Consider the following 24,835-nt stretch of genomic DNA (forward strand, 5'->3'; position numbering starts at 1 on the left):
TAAGGAAATGACTACATTTATAGAAAGAAATGGAGGCTGGTGCATGCTGATGATAATAATAATAATAACCACAGTATTTATTATTATTCATTATTTCGATTTTAAGTTCAACTGTATTCAGAACAGACAATTAGAGCAACAATAATAACATTACAATGCACTTTCATGACAAGATTGTTTAATAATATAGATTATTATTACTGCTACTGTACTTCCCAAGTTTAGAGACAGTCCAAATGAGATCAGTAAGCTCTGAACTGTTTGCTATGATTTGCTATGTAATTTACAAATATAAAAATAAAACAATCCACTTACATGTTTCTGATATCTGCTTGTTTTGAAAAAGATATATTCTAGACCACAATATAAAGTAGACATACTATTAAAAGTAGATTAAAAATTTAGATCTTAGAAATATTGAATACATTATAGCAACCAAATATAATACTTTATGCAAGTCTTTAAAACACATATTTTGTGATTCTAAAAAGTTTGTCAACATTTTACTTCAGTAAAGTTATGCTAGTTTGTCTTCTTTAGTCCAGGGAGAGTGAGTTCATACCTGTTTTATCAGAAAGACAAAAGTTATACAAAAACACAAAGCATCTGCATAGTTACTTAAACTTCAAAAAACAGCTATGTAATGTAAAATCGTAGCTTAACAAATTCTCTCAATTCAGTTTCTTTGGTTGACCACACTACAGGTGCATCTCAATAAATTAGAATGTCGTGGAAAAGTTCATTTATTTCAGTAATTCAACTCAAATTGTGAAACTCTTGTATTAAATAAATTCAATGCACACAGACTGAAGTAGTTTAAGTCTTTGGTTCTTTTAACTGTGATGATTTTGGCTCACATTTAACAAAAACCCACCAATTCACTATCTCAAAAAATTAGAATATGGTGACATGCCAATCAGCTAATCAACTCAAAACACCTGCAAAGGTTTCCTGAGCCTTCAAAATGGTCTCTCAGTTTGGTTCACTAGGCTACACAATCATGGGGAAGACTGCTGATCTGACAGTTGTCCAGAAGACAATCATTGACACCCTTCACAAGGAGGGTAAGCCACAAACATTCATTGCCAAAGAAACTGGCTGTTCACAGAGTACTGTATCCAAGCATGTTAACAGAAAGTTGAGTGGAAGGAAAAGTGTGGAAGAAAAAGATGCACAACCAACCGAGAGAACCGCAGCCTTATGAGGATTGTCAAGCAAAATCGATTCAAGAATTTGGGTGAACTTCACAAGGAATGGACTGAGGCTGGGGTCAAGGCATCAAGAGCCACCACACACAGACGTGTCAAGGAATTTGGCTACAGTTGTCGTATTCCTCTTGTTAAGCCACTCCTGAACCACAGACAATGTCAGAGGCATCTTACCTGGGCTAAGGAGAAGAAGAACTGGACTGTTGCCCAGTGGTCCAAAGTCCTCTCTTCAGATGGGAGCAAGTTTTGTATTTCATTTGGAAACCAAGGTCCTAGAGTCTGGAGGAAGGGTGGAGAAGCTCATAGCCCAAGTTGCTTGAAGTCCAGTGTTAAGTTTCCACAGTCTGTGATGATTTGGGGTGCAATGTCATCTGCTGGTGTTGGTCCATTGTGTTTTTTGAAAACCAAAGTCACTGCACCCGTTTACCAAGAAATTTTTGAGCACTTCACGCTTCCTTCTGCTGACCAGCTTTTTAAAGAGGCTGATTTCATTTTCCAGCAGGATTTGGCACCTGCCCACACTGCCAAAAGCACCAAAAGTTGGTTAAATGACCATGGTGTTGGTGTGCTTGACTGGCCAGCAAACTCACCAGACCTGAATCCCATAGAGAATCTATGGGGGTATTGTCAAGAGGAAAATGAGAAACAAGAGACCAAAAAATGCAGATGAGCTGAAGGCCACTGTCAAAGAAACCTGGGCTTCCATACCACCTCAGCAGTGCCACAAACTGATCACCTCCATGCCACGCCGAATTGAGGCAGTAATTAAAGCAAAAGGAGCCCCTACCAAGTATTGAGTACATATACAGTAAATGAACATACTTTCCAGAAGGCCAACAATTCACTAAAAATGTTTTTTTTATTGGTCTTATGATGTATTCTAATTTTTTGAGATAGTGAATTGGTGGGTTTTTGTTAAATGTGAGCCAAAATCATCACAATTAAAAGAACCAAAGACTTAAACTACTTCAGTCTGTGTGCACTGAATTTATTTAATACACGAGTTTCACAATTTGAGTTGAATTACTGAAATAAATGAACTTTTCCACAACATTCTAATTTATTGAGATGCACCTGTATATGCGTATTCTACTTTTTGTTCAGAACAACTACAAAAAATAAAACTTAGAAAATATAAAAATGACCTCTCAGGAGGATGGAAACTTTTTGATCTCCTTACCATTCTGTGGAGCCCTTTATCAGATCTATTTCAGACAGATCAATCAGAACCTTTTGAAGTAAATAAAATGTTAAAGTGACATACTCAGGCAAATTACAAATGTGTTAAAGAACATGTTTTAAAGAGATAGATGGTTGGTCTGGCTGTTTTAAATAATGTACAATGAATACATGTTGATATTTGTGGAGGGCTTTTTAGTCTATAATTTAGTCTGCCTCATGTCACACCATGTTTTCTATCTTCTTACCATTCCGATCTCCTTTCGCTCTCTTTTGTGAAGCATTTTGTTGTTTTTTACTGCAACATCCAACTTTCTAGTCCTTGCTTCCTCCATTGACACAGAAAACTCAAATCTGAGATGAACAGGTATGTTACAGAAAGTTAAAACATTTTAACATTTAAAGAGATGACAATACTTGGTTAATAACAGCTGAAAAACACTCTTACGTCTCATTGAAAACAGGGTTCACAGTCTTCTTTTTAACTTTACTGCGTTTGCGGTGTTTCCATGTTTGATCAGGTAACAGATACATGCGGACATAAGTATCAGAGCCACTCTCACTACAGGAGAACAGGTCCCTAGGGAGCCATGAAGATCATATTTTTAAATATTATTGAGCTGCTTGGTAAAAATAGATACAGGGTAAAGAAGAGAGGCATAAGCTGTCTCACCTGCAGCTGTTGACCATCAAAATGAGTCGTTTCCTTAAGGTGGCATAACGCAACGTTAACTCGATCTGTCCAAAGCTGCCCTGATGATTCAGTATGGCCCTATAATAAACATTAAATATTACACTGGTTTAAATCATATTAGTCTATTCCAACATTCAGTATCCTTAAAAAAGTATTTAGACACTTAAAAGGAATATCCCGGGTTCAATACAAGTTAAGCTCAATCGGCAGCATGTTCATTACAAAATATATATATATATATATATATATATATATATATATATATATATATATATGCAAACACATCCATACATTATTAAGTGTGGCTTAAGTGTCCAAATACTTTTTGGGGCCACCATATAGTTCAACCCCATAGAATATTTCAATACAAAGAACAGTATTTGTAAGTTTTTGTAACACAAAAAAGAACAAAATCTGTCAGTGAGGCTTTAAAGCAAAGGTTTCATGCACTAAAAGCAGCAGCAGATTGTACTCACTCTGGATAAGGGACATTGTCCGCTAGATCAAAGCGAGAAGATGAAATTGAGTTCTCTGACAAGAGGCTTTGGGAATCATAGCGACGCATTTGACTGGGGGTGGAGGGCGTTGAATATCGCCCCTCGGTGGCCAAGAAAGTACTTCGTCGGTAGGGTGGATAATCTGCTTGGAGTCCATTAGTGGAGATTGCTGAACCTGGCATTTGGCCAGGTACAGTCTGTGTTCTTGAGAGTGGGACAAATGAAATGGGCATGTTTTCTTTTTGGTCGATCTGTAAGGGCTGAGCTGGAGTTGTAGCTGGAGCTGGAGTTTGTGGCTGAGGGTGAGTTTGGGAAGATGAGGCTTTTGCCTGAGACTTCAGTGGCGGAGTGACAACCTTTGGTTCTGGTTTCTCCAGTGTAAGAATCTAGTTCGGAGGTAACAGGAGTCATTTACTAGTATACCAACAAAAATCTCAGATACTGTATAATATGCCCTTCAAAAGCAAAATTCAGTAACTATGCCAAGACTAAAACTAAGCAAAAGGGTAGAAAAAGTGTGGATTTTGTTATAATTGCAATTTTCAAAATTTTCTCTAAATATGAACATAGTTGAGTCAAACCTGTCAGTTGCAGGACAGATCATAGTCAAAGGGAACTGATTTTGTTTATCTCAATTTTGACAAATGTGTAGTTACTTTGTTTTGCCTTTGCAAGGCGTTGTTTTCACAGACACAGTGTAAAGATGGAAATGGACTGAAATAGCACCAATTCAAGTAAAATTAAACGTTTCACAAAGTCTAACTGGGAGGTTAACTAACTGAAGTATCTAGACCCCAAGTTTGCTTTTTCATTGCAATAGACATTAAATCTCTTCAACCCTCATCCTCCACAAAGTGAATCGTGGCTATACACTTTGCTACTGCAATCGTGAAGCCGCATTGACATGATTTGCCACTTTAAACTCCACATTAAAAGAGATTGCAGAGAAGGAATTGTTTTGCTTTTAGCTCTGGCAATGTCCACGTAATGATACTTCATCTGAATTGTCTGGAACGTGGCATGGGGGAAATGCTGATGCTTCACTCCTGTGGGTCGTGTGAATGCGGCTTGGTCCCATCTGGGTTTGATTTGTACAAAAAATTACAGTTAATAGGACTTTTCTCCATCACTTGATCATTGACACAAATCACTGTTGTGTGTGTGTTTGAAGTGTGTGCGTCAGTGAAATGACCCCGGACACTGCCCTATTCCAACCAGTGTTCAGCACTCACACAGAGATGAATAAAATGTCAGAACCTAATGGGAAAATTGGTAAATGCGTAAATCGTGATTAAGAAAAATTAATGTGCAAAACGTTTTAAATGAATCACATGCGTTAATGCGTTCATTTCGACAGCTTTAGTTTTAATATGAAGCGAGACCAAAAACTTTTTTGAAGTCAGCTTAAGTTTCCTTTAAAGTTATTTAGCTCACTTACCCTGAGAACAGCTTTCATCTTGATCTGGCTAAAGGCTCCCGAGCGCTCAAGCTGGAAGCGCTGGTCCATAGTCATATCAGATACATTGAGCAATCGGACAAGAGGCAATCTGAGCAAGCCCAGTGAGGCTTTCTTCTCGTGTTCCTTCACCTGAGGCCACAAGGTAATGGTGGGAAAAAAAGAGTTTCATTATATGTCTCATACTATTAGATCATAAACCAGCCCACCTTTCAATGTTATTTAATTGCACCTTTAGTCTAATATATTCCTGCTGTTTGTTCTTCTTTTCAAACTCTTTGTATTAAAGAACAAGGAGATTCAAGTAGATAGTAGCTGTACTTGCATGACTAAAAATAGCTGCCACGAATATGGCTGTCAAGTGACCTGACTTGCCATTAAGGGACTGTCCTGTTTACCTCAACATTCAACACCTGGCTATTCACACTGTGTACAAAGAATGTGAAGCATTCATCATAAACCGGGTCTTTTGAGGCAAACACAACCTGTCAAAAGAAGAAAACACACCAGATTTTAAATATATAGGATGACCAACAGTTCTTAGGAAAATGGAAAACTGAGGATTTTGACATTACAGTTAGATTCCAAAAGAGCTACAGTATATACCTTGCTTTTTTGACTTTGTTGATCTATGGAAAACTCCACATATGAGTTGGGGTCGTTCGTTTTTCTGGTGAGCTGCAATTTAAAATGGACACAGCTATAAATAAAGGTAATTGTGAGCCACTAGACACATTTTGGAACAGATTCTTCTTCACAAAAAAAAAAAACAACAATGCTAGTGATTACTGTAAAAGGTTTTTTTTTTTACAAATAATGTTATAGTGGCAAATTTGCACAGAAAAAAAAAAAAACATCCTGAGATTAGAATGCACCTCAATGGACAATTCAGTTTTCCCCCATTCTACCTTCCTATCCTACTGGACCACTTTGTGTCCAACAGGAAACAGTTATTAGCTTATAACATTTGCCATCTGGTGAATTACACAGGCAGTTACCCTTCAAACGGACTTTATACAACCAATCAAAGAGCAAGCTGATGAAATATTTCAGGGAAAAGTATAAGAAGAAAAAAGTATATTCACTACAGTTTCACCAAATTTCTGTGATTTTTAAGATTATTTTAATTTCCATTACATTCCAGACCTGCACTCTTAAAAATTGCTGTTAATTTACTTCAAAATATCAACAGTATAATCCTGTTATTTTTAAATGCAGTACATTACTGTTAATTTTGGTTGGTTAAATGACTTTAATGAATGCTCAATGGAAAGAAATCAGTACTTTACAGTATTTCTTGCATTGCATTTTGGGAACACAAGACTACAGTGAGCCCACACGGTGTTTAAGGGGTGATTTTTTTCACCCATCTTCATCTTCTGAATTAATAGGTGAGTACCCTTTTGATTTGCTTTTTAACATAGCCATAAAACATTACATTTATGTTCAACTCATATTGTGCTGTAATAATGATTTTGGTAGCCTACCTGCCATCAGATCCCAATATCAACTAAAGCTGTTTGTAACATTATATTTCTGTCTTTAAGCCCAAGATCTTTGTTTCTTTTACTTTTTATTTAAGTGATTTGTTGTCAGATTGAATAATGCACTGGATTTGGGTTAATTTGTTAATTTGCATGTCAGATTTGAGATTGGAGTCTGAGCTGACACACAAAACAGTGCAGAAACACCTCACTCAAGCGGTCAGTGTGGTCAGATAACATTAACAACTTTAACGTTTAGATCTGGGCTGCAAATCGCAAAAGCATTGTAAGCTTAAATAGGTTGTAGAAACCATTGGTGACAATACTTTCTACAATCTACTTACGACGAAGTCGAAGTATACAACACTTTTGGGAAATGCAGCTGTACAGCTGATAATGTTAAGTTTTATGCAGGGATGCATGATATTCCTTCTCTTTTAATCTGAAAACTTTGGTGATACTGGAATTGTATCTAACTTTTTAAACACTTGTTTCAGTGGGAAACCAACTGTAACTGTGACACCGACTGCAGCTGGATTTCTGAAACGGTACAGGGTGAGATTCATAACAACGTAACTTCTTTTTATTCTGCGAAGTGCAGCCTTCAAACAACATTGCAAATTTTATTTAAATAATGTTCCATTGTTGTCTCTGTAGCTGAAATGACATTTGTTCTGATGATGATAGAAAATCATACACATCTGGCATGGCATTAAGGTGAGTAAATGATGATTGAATTTTTATATTTGGGTGATCTATTCCTTTAAGAAAGCTCTCCTGACACTAATTATGAATAAACAGATTTGTTTCTCAGGCGTTTCATCCGGATAAATCCTGAGAGAGGCACCAAGGCTGGAGGAGGCAAAGTCCTGTCAAAGCATACAGCGAAAGTCGCCCAGAAAAAGATGACAGTCAACCCTCGTGTCTCCAGTCTACTAAAGAAACTAATGGACTTTGAGTGGGACTTTATATAAGTCAGTGAACCCAGTCATTCACACACACACACACACACACACACACACACACACTCACTCACACACTCACTCACTCACTCACTCACTCACTCACTCACTCAAACTCACACAAACACGAACACTATCTCTCACACATACACACACACACACACACACACACACACACAAATACTCTCACACACACTCAACACACAAACTCACACTAACACTCTCTCACACACACTCAACACGCACAAACTCACACAAGCACTCTCTCTCTCTCTCTCACACACACACACACACACACACACACACAAACACTCTCTCACACACACACACTCAGTACACACAAACTCACACAAACACTCTCTCACACACACACACACACACACACACAAACACTCTCACACACACACAAACACTCTCACACACACACACAAACACTCTCTCTCACACACACACACTCAACACACAAACTCACACAAACACTCTCACACACACACAAACTCACACAAACACACTCTCTCTCACACACACACACACACACACACACACACACACACACACACACACTCAACACGCACACTCTCTCTCTCTCACACACACACACAAACTCACATAAACACTTTCTCAGACACTCACACACACACACAAACACTTTCTCAGACACTCACACTCACTGTTTTAGTCATTCATTCAGCCACTTTCTCAGTTATGAGTGTTTGTGTCCAGAGTTCAGTGTTTGGACAGACAGAAATTTGTTATTATATGTATTTATTATTTATATGGCTGAAATGTAAGTTTATTTACCCAAATCAGCTTTGGGCTTTGTTTCACCAATTGCCTTATAATTTTGTACAGATGTTTTGCAAGAATGGTGTTTTGCAAATAAAGAGAGACGTTTTGAAAAGACACTTTGAAGCTGTATTATTTGTCTTAAAAGTTTAAGTCACTATTTCAAAGGCTACATTTATACACTATTAAAACATGGTATTTTTTATTGCAAGACTAAGGAATAATTTATTAAATCACAAGGTTTAGAAAAAAGTAAACACATTGTAGTCCTTTTTGCTAGCAGTCCATTACTCAATAGCTTATACAGTAGCATGTAGTGTATTTTTACTGTAGTTTACAGTAACATCCTGCAAATATACCTCTTGTGAAAAAGTGCAAATAAACAGTAATTAACTGCTAATCCTTTTGTTAGTATTTTACTGTAAAGGTAGTAAAATAACAGCTTTATGCTGTATTTGCAAAAACAGTAGCAAAATGTGAATTTCAGCTACAGCAAGATACTGTTAATTTTACAGTAACTTGCTGGCAACCCTGCTGCCAGTTCTTTACTGTTTTTAAACGGGAACATTTTTAACAGTGTGGAAAGCACAATTTTGAAATTCCCTGATCCTTTCTAAATTTTCCATGACTGTGGAAACCCTGCTTTAATATAACCTACAGAGTCTAGCCTGGTGGTTAAAGTAGTGGTTAAAGAGTGTAGCATAGTGGTTCAAGATCTGGGCAGGTAACTGAAAATTTGTAGATTAAAACCCAGAAAGGAGTGTTCCTTGAGCCATCATCTTTGAACCCTTGATCATGGCACAATCCTAGGTTGCTTTAGGGGAACCATCCTTGTAACTTATAATGGCACCATTTTATGGTAATGCTGCATACAGTAAAGTATCTTAGCAAATTTTACTGGCCCCATGCATTCGTGGGGCAAATAATGTTAGCTTACAGCATGTTTACATAAAACGTGATGTCAATGCAGTTAAGGTTTGGAGCTTGCAAAAATGAGAGATAAAGAAATTCTCTGTGCCACTCGCTAGTGTTAAGGGCTGTTAATGGTGCCAGCGTTAAAACATTCTGTTACAACATCCGGGGCAGCTCTGGCAGTTGCAGAAACGCTTTTAGTTTCAACTGACGAAAGAATTCAGAGAATGAATGCAGGAAGACTTTAATTAAACTATGTGCATTTTTCATTTATATATTCATCTAATAAACCTCCAGATGCTTGAATAATAAGTTTGTGATCCACTGACAATGGGGCAAAACTATGATTATGAAACTATTAGACTATGAAAAAGTGTCTTGATGTTTCACCTTTTAATTTGCATGGTGTATATGTGGTTAACTTTTTCATTTTCATAGTTGAGTCCCTGAAAACCAGTTGAACAGGTCGTTACAATTTTCAAGAAGCAAAAACTAAAACTAATGCCTTTACTTTATCAGGTTCACAGTTAATATGGCGTGACGTAATCTCTGGTATGCTCCCTTTTCCATACAAGACTGCATTCCAAAAACATGAGATAAGTGATCACAAGAGTGAAATACCTCAATGTATTTTTCATATTATATCTAGCTTTGTACTAAATCTTCTGTGAGAACTGTTCAATGCTTTTAACCCAACAGCAGATAAAGTAAGTAAAATCTTTAATTACTTATGGGATTGTGAGAATGTCATACCCACCACTGGCCAGTCAGTTTATACACTCACTGAGCCACTTTATTAGGAACACCTGTACACCTACTTATTCATGCGATTAACTAGCCAATCGTGTGGCAGCAGTGAAATGCCTAAATTCATGCAGATACGGGTCAGGAGCTACAGTTAATGTTCACATCAATCATCAGAATGGGGAAAAAATTTTATCTCAGTGATTTTGACCGTGGCATGATTTTTGATGCCAGACGGGCTGGTCTGAGTATTTCTGTAATTGCTGATCTCCTGGGATTTTCACACACAACAGTCTCTTGAGTTTACTCAGAATGGTGCCTGAAACAAAAAACATCCAGTGAGCAGCAGTTCTACGGATGGAAATGCCTTGTTGATGAGAGAGGTCAATGGAGAATGGCCAGACTGGTTCGAGCTGACAGAAAGGCTACAGTAACTCAGATAACCACTCTGTACAATTGTAGTGAGCAGAATAGCATCTCAGAATGCACAACACGTAGAACCTTGAGGCGGATGGGCTACAACAGCAGAAGACCACATCGGGCACTTTATTAGGACCACAGTGTTCCTAATAAAGAGCTCAGTGAGTGTACATAAACCCAATTTGACTACCCCAAAGTATAAACACTATCTGGTATCTCTTCCATGTTAATTCAGGTTTTGGCATAACCAGGACATGACATTTTGTTGTTTCTATTCCTGAGGCATCGTGCCGGGTAGCCCCACCCCACTGTGATGTCTCATTGGTCCAAAATCCCACTTCTCATAACTGTACCTTAAACTACAAATATGTTCTGATTGTCTGTGATTGTGCCACTTTGACCAGCAATTTCACATTCAGTCAAGACAAAATAGCTTGTCGTTTGTATGCTATCATATCAGGCCTGGTTAGGACACACTTCACACCAATAGCATTCATGATGCCACTGCACTAGAACCATCACACAACTCAAAATTATCCAGTGTGTACAATGTTCAATTGAGGTGATTTCTTACCCGAACTTCTTTGGCTGGTTTTCCATGCTTATCATTTTGGGCAACTTCTCTTTGGTCTTTCTGCAAAGAAAATGGTTAAAGAAATATATGGAAGAAAAAAAATGTTGTGTGATGAAAGGCTGACAGTCTTTCAGAGATGACCACATTGTGCATGTATACTTACAGGCAAATTGGAGGCACTGTCAAGGTATAGTGCCAGCATGGCACAAGCCAGACCATCAGTGGTCTGAAAGGATAAAATGAACAACGTAAAGCATTATTAATCTAGAATTTGATCGTGGCTGTTTTATAATTTAGATGTTCAGGTTTACATGATAATCATTTTGTAAGAAAATACAGTTCTTAACACCTTTCTAGGAATGTAACCATCTGACATCTCTAACACTGTGCAAGTCAAATCTACAGTTTATTAAATACAATTTATTACAATTGTTTAAACTCAGAGCACTGTTCAGATCATTATAACTATTTAAAATGAATGTAGTCTTTTCTCAAGATTGTTATTTTTTTCAGCTACAAACTCAGGTGTTCTTAGTGTTAACTGCTGCTATATTAAATAGAGCAACCTCAATAAATATTACACTTTTGCTTTTGTAAATTGTAGCTACACAGAAGTACCAAGGGTGGGGATTTTTTGGGAATTATGCATAAATGTGTCACCGAGTCTGAATGTTATTATTATTTAAAAAAATAAAAAATCTCCCTGTTAGTTTTTTGTATTATTATGGTGATTGTAATTGTTGCATATGTAAATAATGCATTTGTTTGGGTTATGATTAACTTTTCCAAGAGGATACAAACATTTGATGAACATTTGATCACCAAAAAAAAAAAAAAAAAAGAATGTCTAGAATGACAGTTTACAAATTGGTAAAACAAAGCATATTATTATAAGCCAATGAATAAAAAAATACAAGCTTACCTCCTTCAGAAGTGCTTGGTTTGCTTGCAGAGAAAACCACTGTAACTTCATATGTACCACACCACTCTGAATGTCTTCCAGAGTGAACCACTGCAAATCAAAGAGAGGAATGGTGGGTTCACTTTAACAACAAAACTACAAGCAGACACAGATGAATCTAAATAATTTCAATCAGAATTTAATCACTGAATAGAAAAATAGCAAAAATGGGACCACAGTATGGCATTCCTTGTCACATGTGTGCTTTGATTCCATTGCAAAGAATTGTAGTGTAAGTGTAGTTCTAGCATGAAGATATCAGGAATTATTCTATCAGGCATCTCATCCAATCACAACACAGCTTCCGCTTTATAAGACCGCTCAGGTGTTTCTCACTGTTGCTTACTTCCGTGTTTTCACCCCCTCCACCCCATCACCACCAGTTTAGGTCCCGTCCTGAGCGGGGGTAAGTTCTGCTCCCCTGCCATCATTGCTTCCGGCAGGATCCGACAGTTCAAGCAAGTATCAGAGTGCTGAACCGTAGGACAGGGCTTACACCAAATGATATAAGTATTTCTACATTCTTATTAATCCCAATAATCCAGAGTCTTTTCTGATAGAAGTACTATGGTGGAACATAGTACAGTGATGGTATTAGATTATAATAATTACCTTATTCATATACCATTGAACTTACAGGAACTTCAAAGTATACCACATGATACTATTTTGTTACTGTTCAGATGAATTCACCTAAATACTATGTTCTCACTCCAAAGAAATTAGATGCAATGTCAGGTGTGGAGAGGAACTTTCTAAAACTTACCTTGTCTAGCTCCCTTTCTTTCTTCACCTCCCCGAAATCCAGATTGAACCTGTGGCATACAATCCATCACCTCAAACTGAATTACATACTTTCCAAGTGCTAACCATGTTTTACTCAAATGGTTTTCATTATATTCTGCACTCTAATCTGCATGAAGGGTAAAATAATGATCACGTTTGAGCATAATCACCTGCCCAAAAAATCATCAGCATCTGTGTCTTCATCATAAAGTTCCACCTCCAACTCTTGCCCAGGAGCTTCATGAATGACGAACTATTGAAATTCAAATATACTGTAAATACAGCAATGAGATCTCTTTGCATTTCCTATTTTTATCTGAAAGTAGAAAAACTATTATGGTTTGACAACATGGCAAGGCAAGAAACCTCAATATTAATTTAATTGTAAAAATTATAAAGTACACCACTTTCCTTACCCTTTATGAGATCATTTTAGCTAAAGTCAAAGTTTTTCTATTTGAAATAAAAATATATTTTTCAAAAACTATACACAACAGAAATGTGATGATACAGTATACATGTATGTAATGATGCTATACTAATTTGGTGTGTGACAAAATGCAGTTTCTTTCCATTTCCAAACTACTAGAAGCCTAGCAGCTTTAATTGGATGGACCAGCTGTCAATCAGGGTGTACCAGTGCCACCCTGGCCCTTATGTGGCCTTGCCCCTGGTTTGACATGAACGGTATGTGTACTTTATAAAAGGATAGGGGAGTGCTTATGTGTGGACAAAACATAAGCTGTTACCTCATAAACTTCATTCCAGCTTGGATTCAAGTTCTCTTTTATGGTTTTTGTTTTGAACTGCTTGTTTCCAACCCTCAGCACAGTATATGGATCTGACTTGCCCTTCACCAGTCCCATCATGTGTGTGTCTTTTGCTACAAGATCCCGGGCCTCTAAAACATGGACCCGTACCACACCCTTAAGGCATCAAGAAAGGAAGGGTGTTCACATGGTGATTAAATAAAAATAAAACAAATCAAATCAATGTAAATACACAGCATCACAAATCTAGAGTTTAGCACTGCCAAAAGAAAAATACATCAAGCATTCTTCAAATATATTTTCTGCTAATCAAAGGCTCTCAAACTTAGTTGTACTACTTATTTTACAATACATTAGCAGTTATAGGCCTTGTTTGAAACAAACATATAAAAAGCTCTTTGACTCTGGCAATGAGAATCATTCATCCAAAGTCTTACCCGAGGCAGTGGAAACCTCATTTGGTCGACCTTAACTTGATCAATCAAAGGGAAGCACAGCCGATTGGGCAGAACCATGAGAGAGGCAATGATGTCCACAATCGCAGATTCTGACATATGACTAGAGAGTAAACAGAGAAATTTGGGTTTACAATACAAGAAACTGTGACTTATGGAGCCTAAGCGATAAAATCTTTCCTGACTGGCTGGTATATAGGTATATCTCTACTACTTATTAATAATAGAGATTCATTTTAATGGATTAAATATTTTTATGCAATTTGTTCTGATTTTGAGTTGGAGACTGCATGTCATGTGGTGTGACAATAAATGGCAGATAAGGAACATACAGTTTATTTTACTGGGAACACAAAAACAAAGTCACCTTTTAACTTATTTTCAACACACCAGCAGAAGGACATCTTCAAAAAGCAATAATATTATCAGTCCTAATACTATTCATCCATCAAAATGCTGGAAGCTTTTTTGCTACACACAGAACTTGTATGACAGGATTTAATGTCCTGAAGCAGTTCTAAAAGCAGTGGGTGGCCCTACAAAGCTTCATTTACAATTAGGTGTTTCCATTATTTGTTTAGCCCCTGAAGCTCTCATTTGACCTAGTTGCTAATGCTTGTTACGATGCTAACTTACTACTACAAAGCAAATGCACAATTTATTGCACAACAGACTACAGTTATTAGGTTATGACTTAAATAACGACTTAAATATGACTTTAATGAAAATACTTTCATTCTTATGGGACAGCATGGGTATTTAGATATAAAAAGCATACAGTACAAATACTTGTTCTTCTGACTTATTTTTAGAAATACCAACAATTCACAAGGACATATTTACCTTTTATGGTTCTACTTGTCTATTGTTAAAGGGTCATGAAACCCCTATCTATGAATTTATATTAGGTCTCTAAGCAGTCCTTGTTTTGGTGGAAATGCCAGCTTTCACTTTATTTGAACAAAACATCCAAATATATGAACCTGTTTTCAGTGCTAAATACAGGTCTAAACGGGGTTTAAAAACGTTTTGTGATTGGATCACAAAAAACACATACGGAGGTAGTAGGTGTAAACGGTAATCTGTCCTGTACGTGTCCTGGACAGCAGAACCACCTCTTACCTGTCAATTAACTGCTGCGCTAAAACAAGAATTTAAACTTTGCTGGTTACGTGCGGCTTTACAAGGAAATAACCGTCTGATTGGAAACTTTGAAAAAGTGAATACATACTCAAGCACAAGAACTTTACGGATCAGCTTCATTGTGTCTGATATCAACATGCAGGGATACATGGGATATTGGATAATTTTGCTTGAAATGTTGTGTTTGTGCTTAAATTAAATTTCAACTGCATCTGAGACAAACAGCACTCCAGTTTAGTTCACGCTTTCTTTGTTTCCTGACTTATTCATGCAGTGACACAAGAACATAGTTATTGATGTATGTCGTCATAAAATCGGAGACCTTCCCCTCGAAATCCGAACACAAGTGTTCACAGGAGATGCATTTAAGCAACCAGGTGCAAACAATCATGTGTCTCAACTGACCACATGTGATCGGATCACCTGAGACGCATCTTAATACCTGGTGTAAATGGGGCATTGATTTACAAACTGATCTATTATCTTTACTCTTTAGAAGAATCAGAATGAGCTTTATTGCCAAGTATGCTTACACATACAAGGAATTTGTCTTGGTGACAGGAGCTTCCAGTACACAACAATACAAAACAGCAACAAGTCTTTTAAAAATAATTAAAAATTTAATATAAAATAAATAAATATTGAAAAGAAAAAAGTATATATAGAATACACAATAGACAATATATAGATAGATAGATAGATAGATAGACACACACACACACACACACACATACATACACATACGTAGTGCAAATCTAAATACAAATCGGTTATATACAGTGCAAGGGAATGTAATGGCAGAAGAGGTTGGATGTGTTGGATAATATAAAAAGACTAAGCTGTGTATTGAACATTAATTGTTGCTCAATGGGGCAGTTTAACTGTTCATGAGATGGATTGCCTGGGGGAAGAAACTGTTCCTGTGCCTGACGGTTCTGGTGCCCTGAAAGCAACAGTTCAAAAAGGTAGTGGGCAGGGTGAGTGGGGTACAGAATGATTTTTCCTCACTCTGGAAGTGTATAGTTCTTGAAGTGAAGGCAGGGGGCAACCAATAATTTTCTCAGCAGTCCGAACTGTCCTTTGTAGTCTTCTGATATCCGATTTCGTAGCTGAACCAAACCAGACAGTTATAGAAGTGCAGAGGACAGACTCAGTGACTGCTGAGTAGAACTGTATCAGCAGCGCCTGTGGCAGGTTGAACTTCCTCAACTGGCGAAGGAAGTACAACCTCTGCTGGGCCTTTTTCGCAATGGAGTCAATGTGGTCCTGTGAGATGGTAATGCCCAGGAACCTTAATGATTCCACTGCTGCCACAGTGCTGTTTAGAATGGTGAGGGGGAACAGTGTTGGGGTGTTCCTCCTAAAGTCCACAATCATCTCCACCGTTTTGAGCGTGTTCAGCTCAAGGTTGTTTTGACTGCACCAGACAGCCAGCTGTTTAACCTCCCTTCTGTATGCAGACTCATCGTCATCATTTACACATTCATACTTCTGTCCCATGATTCATATACAGCAAAGTGCCAAAAAACTCTTTAGTTTTTGATTCCTCTAACATTCTGATTTTCAGCCATCTCTATCGTAATGGTGCGTTCAGACCAGAGATGTCGAGAGCGTCAAATCTACCAGAAGTCATTAATTTTCTATGGCAGCCAGCGTCTCTCGGCGGCGAGAAGCGGCGCGTCCGTGGCCGGTGCGTCTTGGGCGTCAGAGGAAAGTTCAAGTGCGGGCAACATTATGGTAATGAGCTTTGACGCGGTTCGGCGGCAACCTATTGGAATATAGAAGTTCTCCGCTCTAGCGAAGTCTAGAGAACACAACAGTGTAAACTTTGGTTCCCACCAAACAATAGTTCCGAAGACAAAATGGAGGAGAAACTAATTATTGCCGTGGCGGGTTTTCCCATAATATACGATCTGTCCCTGTTTGCTTACAGGGATATACATTTTAAAAAACAATGTGTGGACAAAGGTGTCTGAAATTGTTGGTGTGCCAGGTGAGTTGATGAAGCGGATATTATGGTTTATATAATATTATATATAATATATTGCATGCTAATTTTGGCGCCATGGCATGCAAAATCGTGCTGCCTGATCAATCGGTAACACTTTTATACCATCAGCGTTTGTCTTTTTATATTTAATTATTTCTGCCATCGATCGATTTCTTACTTTCACATTTAAAAGATTTCATGAGGATATACGCTACTTGTGATAGGTTGGCAAAAAGATACCGGTTGACATGTCTGGATGTTTTGCGGCCCCTTTAAATATAGTTCACAAAACCAAGCATTCCGAATGAACGTTGCCGCCTATTTCAACTACGTCAGTGCGTCCACGAATCTTCGATAGCGTTGTTGGCAGGGCAGCCAGAGCGAATTTTGACGCTCTCGCCTCCTCTGGTCTGAACGCACGGTAAGTGAGAGTGAAGCTAAGCTTACACTATACGACTTGCAGTCGGCGTCCTACGACTCACAGCCCGGTTTTTCGTCGTGCTGGTGCGAACACTTCAGGACTGTAGTGTATCAACTACGCGACCATTCGTCCCTGACTGAGGCCATGTGTACACCTGGTATTAAGATGAGTTTTAGGTGATCCGATCACAAATGCACAAGCGAGACATCACCGTTACACGTGGTTGTCTCTTTTGACCATTTGTTTTCAGATTTCAAGGAGAGATTTCATGAGGACATACATCAATCATTACTTCCGGCGAAAAACCGACTGTCACAGCTGCTTTTAGCATCATCCCGTTTCAAACAGATTGCCAAAAATGCATCTTAAATTAAGATAACAAAATTTATTCACAAACTCATGCAGTTTATTCTTGATAACCTGTCAAAAAACATGTAAAAACGGCTCTCGTCCATTTTAGCGTTTTATTGGAACCATTTGCAAAATAATAAAATAATAAAAACAGCTTATAATAATAAAAACAGCTAGTAGGGAGATGTGGGTGAGGTTTTATTTTATTTTATTATTATATTTGTCTCCTGCTACCCAATACTTTGCTCTCCTCTTTCAACAAACACGAAAGAACGGCGGGTAGGGAGATGTGTATTATTTTTTATTTTATTTTCTAATTAATTTTTTGTCTCTTGCTACCCAAATCCTGCTCTCCTCTTTCAACAAACATGAAAGGATGGCTCGTGCCCATTTTGCTTTTTGCAAAAGGAAACATTTAAAAACAGTTAAAAATAATAAAGACAGCGGGTAGGGAGATGTGGGTGAAGTTTCATTTTATTTTCTAATAATTTTTTGTCTTCTGCTGGCTGTGGCTCATTGTCTGTCTTTCACTCATCGGGACAGTGTGCACATCTGAAGACAAGACATCAAGCGGTTTTGAAAACTGTAGCAGCGTCTGGGACTCGTCTCAGCCTGTCACAAGAGTGCGAACACAACAAGACCTTTCATCATGAGATTTGAGACTTCTCGTCACAGACCAGTCGCCGACTCAAACATCAAAGGAGACGTGCTTGAGTCACGTAGTGTAAACTAGGCATGAGTTGTTGTGCTTGACCCCCCCCCCGTTACATATTTTCACACCCCTTTCATGACACTTTTTTTTTTTTTTTTTAAGCCTGAGGTATAAACAACAGGTGCTGAACTAAGGGGTTTCATTGCACTTTAAGAAAAAATCCAAAATCTGATCACAATCTGTGAATGTACCTTAGTGCTGGACTGTCCAAAACATTAGTCATTCCAGTCCAATTTATTAGCAGAGTCTGAAAATGTAATTTTAGACACAAAAGAGTTGCCGGTGAACTCATGACACATTTATGCTTTACTTCAAAGTAGAAATTGCATGCAATTTCCGTACTCACAGGTCGACGAATGAAAAACATGGTGACTCCACCTACAAGGGGTGCCTGACCAATCAGAGGCCCAAGAATTACACGTAGCATGCCTTGAAGCTGTATAAAAAAAATTTAAAAAAAGATTTATAGTTGTTGACCTTTCTCATCTTTTTTATGATTGACTGTGCTGTGGAGACGTTCTCAGACTAATGTGTATTTACTCTCAAATCATGTGAATCATCTCATATCTGTTAAAATCAACTAAATCAATGTAAATAATACGTACTACCATGAACTTTCAATTTCAGTTTTAAGATTAATAATGTTCCTTCACTAACCTGAATTCCTTTAACTCCTACTTTGATGGCTGGTTTAACATCAGCATCAATGTCCACATCAGCCTCATAACTAGAAGAAAGGAAAAGAGAGTCAAAAACCTTTCAGGCAGAAATGCACTTACACAACTCATTACTGGCACAACACCATAACTATATGTTCTTAATGAAACACTTAAATGCCACTTTTCATATAAAACTATCTCTCTTATCCATTTACACTTTAGAGTTGAGCTTTAAAAAAACTAGCCTATTTTTCAGATGAGTAAAAAAGCAAAAATCCTGATTATATCATATTAAATCACGTGCAGTCATTTTATTTACATTTTTACGAGGCATATTATTATTATTAGTTTGAATTCTGAATTACAGACCCAATATCACACTTAATGAAATTTTTTCTAATCTGATTCAATAAAAGGACTAAAGTGTTTGTTTGTTTTTTACATTGTGTATATACAGTGACGTTTTTGTGAAAATTTTATTGTGTATGGATTAATACTATAAATGTACATAGTATTGTAACCTTTGTAAATAAACAGTATTTGTGCATCTCTAATTTTAGTCTTACAGCCCTACTACAGTAACTGTTAGGCCTAGACAATGTAATGTACACATACGTAAAAATGACTACATGAGATAACAATGGCATTACAATGGGTAAGCAAGATAATTCAATCAAAAGGATGTTTTTTGATGTAGCTTACATAAAGTTGAGGTCAAGGATGACCTCTCTTGTGTCCACCTCATGCGTGTACACCCGTACCCCTGTAATGGTTGGAGCCTGAAACACAAATTTACAGTTGTAAATTCTTAAATGATTGATGAAAACTTCTTACAACCATGTTCTGGGGTCTATTCCCAGTTAAGAGCAAAGTGTCTTAGACTATGATGGAATTATACCCTCTGTCCCATGTGGACCTTTGTAAAGGCGAAGGTCTTGAGATGGGGACTGGACGATCTTACAGATGGCTCAATGTTTTCAATGAGAAGCTTCTCCATGAACATGCCAAAAAATGGCCATGCTTGCTGAAGAATCTACAACAAACAAGCACATTCAGAGACCAGCAGTTAACCAAAAAAAAAAAAAACCTGAAATAGAACTGTACACTCGAAGGAAGACAAATTTATGAAACACAGGATTGCCATAATATGAAGGTGCAAATCGTAAATTAAGTCTTACCTTGTTGATCCACACAGCCTTCTCAACATCTGCAAAGTGAATCTATTGAGGAGAAAGACAAAGAAAAAGGGACATAAAGGACAATTCATAACAAAATGTTGGTCCACCAGTATGGTGGTACATAACTTTTATACGAACAGTGAATTAATATTCAGTAGATTTATGCAAATGAATGAATCATCCCCACAATTTCTCATTTTCCTTTCAGAATGTTTTGTGAAATATTAGATCAAAATTCAATTCTAAATGGTTTTATGCAACTGAAATAATGAGCTGTGAAGGAAGACATTTTCATGGAGCACAAAAGGACTACTTGATCACAAAATAACCACATTTTCAGACCTCGAGGAAATGTCAGATATGCATTTTTTGTCAGGACATTTGATGGTGCCACAGATTAAGGGCACTTGATAATTACTTTATATAAAGATCAACTGATAAGATCAGTCATGTGGCAAATGTGACAGCTGTTATTTTGGAGAGAAGAAAATGAGCTCTTTGGATGAGCCAACTATTTAAATTGGCTATTTATTATAACATAGGGTAAAATTAAGATTAGATTAGAGTTTGGAAACTTGGTAATCTTGGAAACTGTAATATGTAACTGGGTAATTGTAATATGAATATATAGGTCTAATTAAGTGGTTGCACACCATAATCTATTTAAAATATTTTTTACTGCATTATTACTGCATTAAAACCAATATCCGTGTCTTGACAATCAGCAACACTTGAGGTAAAAAGACCTCAATAAAATTATATATTCAATAAAAAGACATTTATTTTTTTCAATCTTGATACACTTTGTGACCACAAAAAAATCAAATTTTCCTTAAAGTGTGCCTTAAGCCCCATTGTACCCTACTTTTACACATTTGTTAATGCATTATGAACTAACACGACCTTACAATGAACAACTGTATTTTTAAAAAAACTAACATTATCCAAGATTAATAAATGCTGAAAAAAATAGATTAATCATTGTTAGTTCATGATACCTAATGCAATAACCAATGTTAACATAGAACCTTATTGTAAAGTGTTACCAGACAATCTTTGAAGAATTTAAATTATGAAAAAGGGCTAGGTATTTTAATTAAGAAACTCAAACTGACATCTTTGTGTGTGGTGTTCCCAAAGCAACACAACAACAAGAAACCACACCTCTGGTAGTTTGCAACAATGCCAATCCAGTTCTGTTTGGATGCCAAGAAAGCAGCATGCATTGCACAACTAGTAGAGGCTTTAAAAACTAAATATGCATAGAAACAATACTGTACAACCATACTCATTTGTTAATAATAGTGTCATCTATTTCAAATCCTCTTTGCACACAGGACCTATTATTTAAACTAGTATTATTTGTATTAAGGTTTACTGGTAGTAAGTAAGGGCTTGTGTGTGCCAAGGACACCCACCCAAGCTGGCATGTCCATGGCCTTCAGTTCAGTGTTGATCACGGTCTTCTCGTTTTCCAAGAAGTCAATGGCTGTGTCGATCCTATGATCTTTCCACTTGCGGTTGTTTTTCCACATGGTCCACATCAGCATACTCAGAAAAATCCAGCTGATGCTCAGTCCAAATGAGCCGGTCAGGTACACGGGATAGCACAGGACAATCGCTCTCATCATGAACATCAGGAATTCCATGATCATTTGATTGACATCCTTTACACTGAGTCCCTCGGTCATTTTAACAGCAGGGATAGAGGGCACTTGACCCTCACTGTGTGTAACTGCAGCACTCATTTTTTCTGCTTACTTGTTTAAATGTCTCAATGACACCACGTAGGAGAGTCTGAATTCTTCAGAGACGCATCGTCTGTCGATCGTTGTGTTGTCGATTGATGTCTACTTTAAATGAAATCCAACCAAAACAATGTAAGCTAATCATCAGATCATGAGAGTAAACAAAACATTCACCCGGACGCGCTCAGCATCATCTTATCTGGTCCATTGCGTTTAGTCAATCTCCATCGAAGCTGGAGCGCAAATGTGATTTTGGAGGTTCTGGACGCTCTCTGTCAATTTTTGTGAACTTCCGTGTTTCTCCATCCATTGGCTTTTTTTACCTGGCATGGCCTCGGAGGTAGACACGCCTAAATTCCGCCCTTTTCTATTTATGAGAAATAGTCTCGCACGCACGTCCATGTAGTAGACAGACAAGACGGTCTGCCTCGAAACCAAACAGAAAGTTTTCTGTGCGTGGAGGAGCATTTAGTTAGCGGCTAATATAACAATAGTCTGCTAGATAGTCAGCAACCGAGATTTATAGAAACGAATGTGAATTTGTAAACTAGAGAAGTGGGGCTGTTAGCGTCATCAAGTCACTGTAAGTGGCACATTTATTTTCTTACAAAGTTTCCAGTCTTATTTTTTCCCGAAGAAACAAATGACTAAGTTTGTACTAATCTGAATAATACCTGTTCGTCCTGCGCCACCGCGAGGAACTTAAAAGCCATTGCAGTCCAATACAAGGATCGTCTTATCCGCGGTGTAAATATTGATAAGACAATCAAATTGACTTGGCTCGGCATTGACGTTGTATAAGTGTAATTGTAGGATAATCCTCATTAATTCAATTAAAAATAGGGCCAAAATAAAATAAAATGCATAAAATTAATAAAAAAGAAAACTGAAAATCATTCACATAAAAGAAGGTGGTTTAACCCAGGGCCGGACCAAGCCACCACAATGAGCGTTGTTAAACTCACCGCAGAATGCTGTTGCCCATGAACGCTAACACTTTTGCGCAGAGGGCACTTTTATATCAGACTGCGAGGGATTTTTTTAACATCAAAAACCAGCTGGAGGTCCAGATAAAGATGATTTGGGGGCCGCCATTTGTAGCCTATTCCTTTTTATTCTTATTTATTGTAGTCTCGACCCATACACAGCAGACAACGGGCTGCGGTGTGCTTACCTAAGACGTCAAATTTCATCTCCCCATGCTCCGGTTCAGAGTTCTGTAAAAGTCTATCGGACTATCCTGCACATTGAAAAATGACGCCAAAGGTGTACCCAGTGCGTTGAAAAGTGACGTCAAGGGGTCCTGACCAAGCGTCCATATGTGACGAGTTGGGAGTGAGAACGTGTTGTTTATGGGGCCCTAAGCAGAATTTGATTCGGGGGCCCCTCGGTGCCGCCAATATGATTGACTATTGTCAATGCTTGCTTATTTGCACACTATAAATCTAACACACCCATTATCAATTTTATTAGTTGTAGCTGTGTTGCTTACATCATACCAGTGTCTGCCTGGCATGTTTTTACCCTTCTACGGTTTTGAATTGTAAAAGTAGCAAACTCACAAGAGTGGTCAGGTGTTAATTTGCACTTTAATATTCAAAGTCTTACAGTACTAAGTGGCATACTTAATGTGGTGTACTGAAAATTAGCAAAATAAACCAGCAGACAATGCATTTACTGTAAACAAGTTAACCACTTTAATTGCTTCTGGTTAAAAAAAAAATAGCAACGTGCAAATGTGCAGAACAATCAACTACAAATAAAATAACTTAAGATAAACAGTATCTTCTTATATAAAAAAATACATGTAAATGTACAAAATGGACAATATTAAATTAAATACTTAAATGATGATATAAAATGAACAGATCAGATGGACCTGTAACAAGATAACAAGAATGGTTCAAGAATAAAAATGTAAAGCTGAATAACAATCAACTGCAAATTACCTCTGTACCTCATCAATTTTTTGGAGTTGTGCCCACACACACCTCTTTAGTATTTCTCAATCTATCTTTTATAAATAGTGAAACACACACACACACACACACACACACACAAATGCCAAAAAAATATGTTTTTATAATGGCTTAAGTACCAAAAGTGTATAGGGTCATTAGAGACCCTAGGTATGTAATAGTGTTTTTTTTTTTTTTTTTTTTTTGCACTTCCATAAACAATATTTCTATGATTATATCTGTATTAGTTTACTATCACAGGATATTTATTTATTTGTTTATTACAGGATAAATTAGTACTATATTCATACAAATAAATACTGTATCACATTGATTTTCTGTGCAACATTGGTGAAATCCATATGCGTGTACACATTCATATCATACATGCTATTTCTTTTTTTAATTTATTTAAATTTATTTTTTTAGAATAGGAAATTCTCTATGATACCCAGTTAATCTGATGTGGATGGAAATAGAAGAGTATGTGCCTTTTTATCAAGTAGATGCTGTCCAGGATTCATGGGAAGTCATTTATCTGCCACATTGCTTAGGTGAAGGTGCAGTTGAAATTCTTGCTTTATTGATTTGCATTTAGATAGAAGTTGTTCCTCAAGTGGCCTCACCTAAATATAATATACAAATTAATTATAATTTTTTTTTAATATAATTTAAGCCAGATATCTACTTTTAGTGATTTTATAGCTGCTAATTACATTTACTTTGACACTTTCAGATGATTTGATTGCACGTTTCATGGAGGTTTCTGCCTCGAATGGATGTTTTA

General features: G+C 37.2%; 1 protein-coding gene across 1 annotated transcript; it reads right to left on the reverse strand.

The window, feature by feature from the left end:
• Positions 1 to 46: 46 nt before the first annotated feature.
• Positions 47 to 22,453, reverse strand: esyt3 (extended synaptotagmin-like protein 3). The gene is made up of 23 exons (XM_051708375.1): positions 21,761 to 22,453; positions 20,343 to 20,384; positions 20,063 to 20,197; positions 19,867 to 19,943; positions 19,163 to 19,232; positions 18,852 to 18,941; positions 18,697 to 18,752; positions 13,871 to 13,991; positions 13,413 to 13,589; positions 12,834 to 12,916; positions 12,644 to 12,692; positions 11,839 to 11,928; positions 11,080 to 11,142; positions 10,917 to 10,976; positions 5,641 to 5,712; positions 5,433 to 5,519; positions 5,017 to 5,166; positions 3,558 to 3,964; positions 3,061 to 3,159; positions 2,836 to 2,967; positions 2,636 to 2,741; positions 2,389 to 2,438; positions 47 to 562 (listed from the first exon to the last, which is right to left on the reverse strand). The coding sequence occupies exons 1-23, from the start codon at positions 22,088 to 22,090 to the stop codon at positions 523 to 525; spliced, it is 2,586 nt and encodes an 861-aa protein (XP_051564335.1). The 5' UTR covers positions 22,091 to 22,453; the 3' UTR covers positions 47 to 522.
• Between the last annotated feature and the right edge of the window lie 2,382 nt (positions 22,454 to 24,835).

This window comes from Myxocyprinus asiaticus, chromosome 10, assembly GCF_019703515.2.
Source record: "Myxocyprinus asiaticus isolate MX2 ecotype Aquarium Trade chromosome 10, UBuf_Myxa_2, whole genome shotgun sequence".
Taxonomy (NCBI): Eukaryota; Metazoa; Chordata; class Actinopteri; order Cypriniformes; family Catostomidae; genus Myxocyprinus; species Myxocyprinus asiaticus.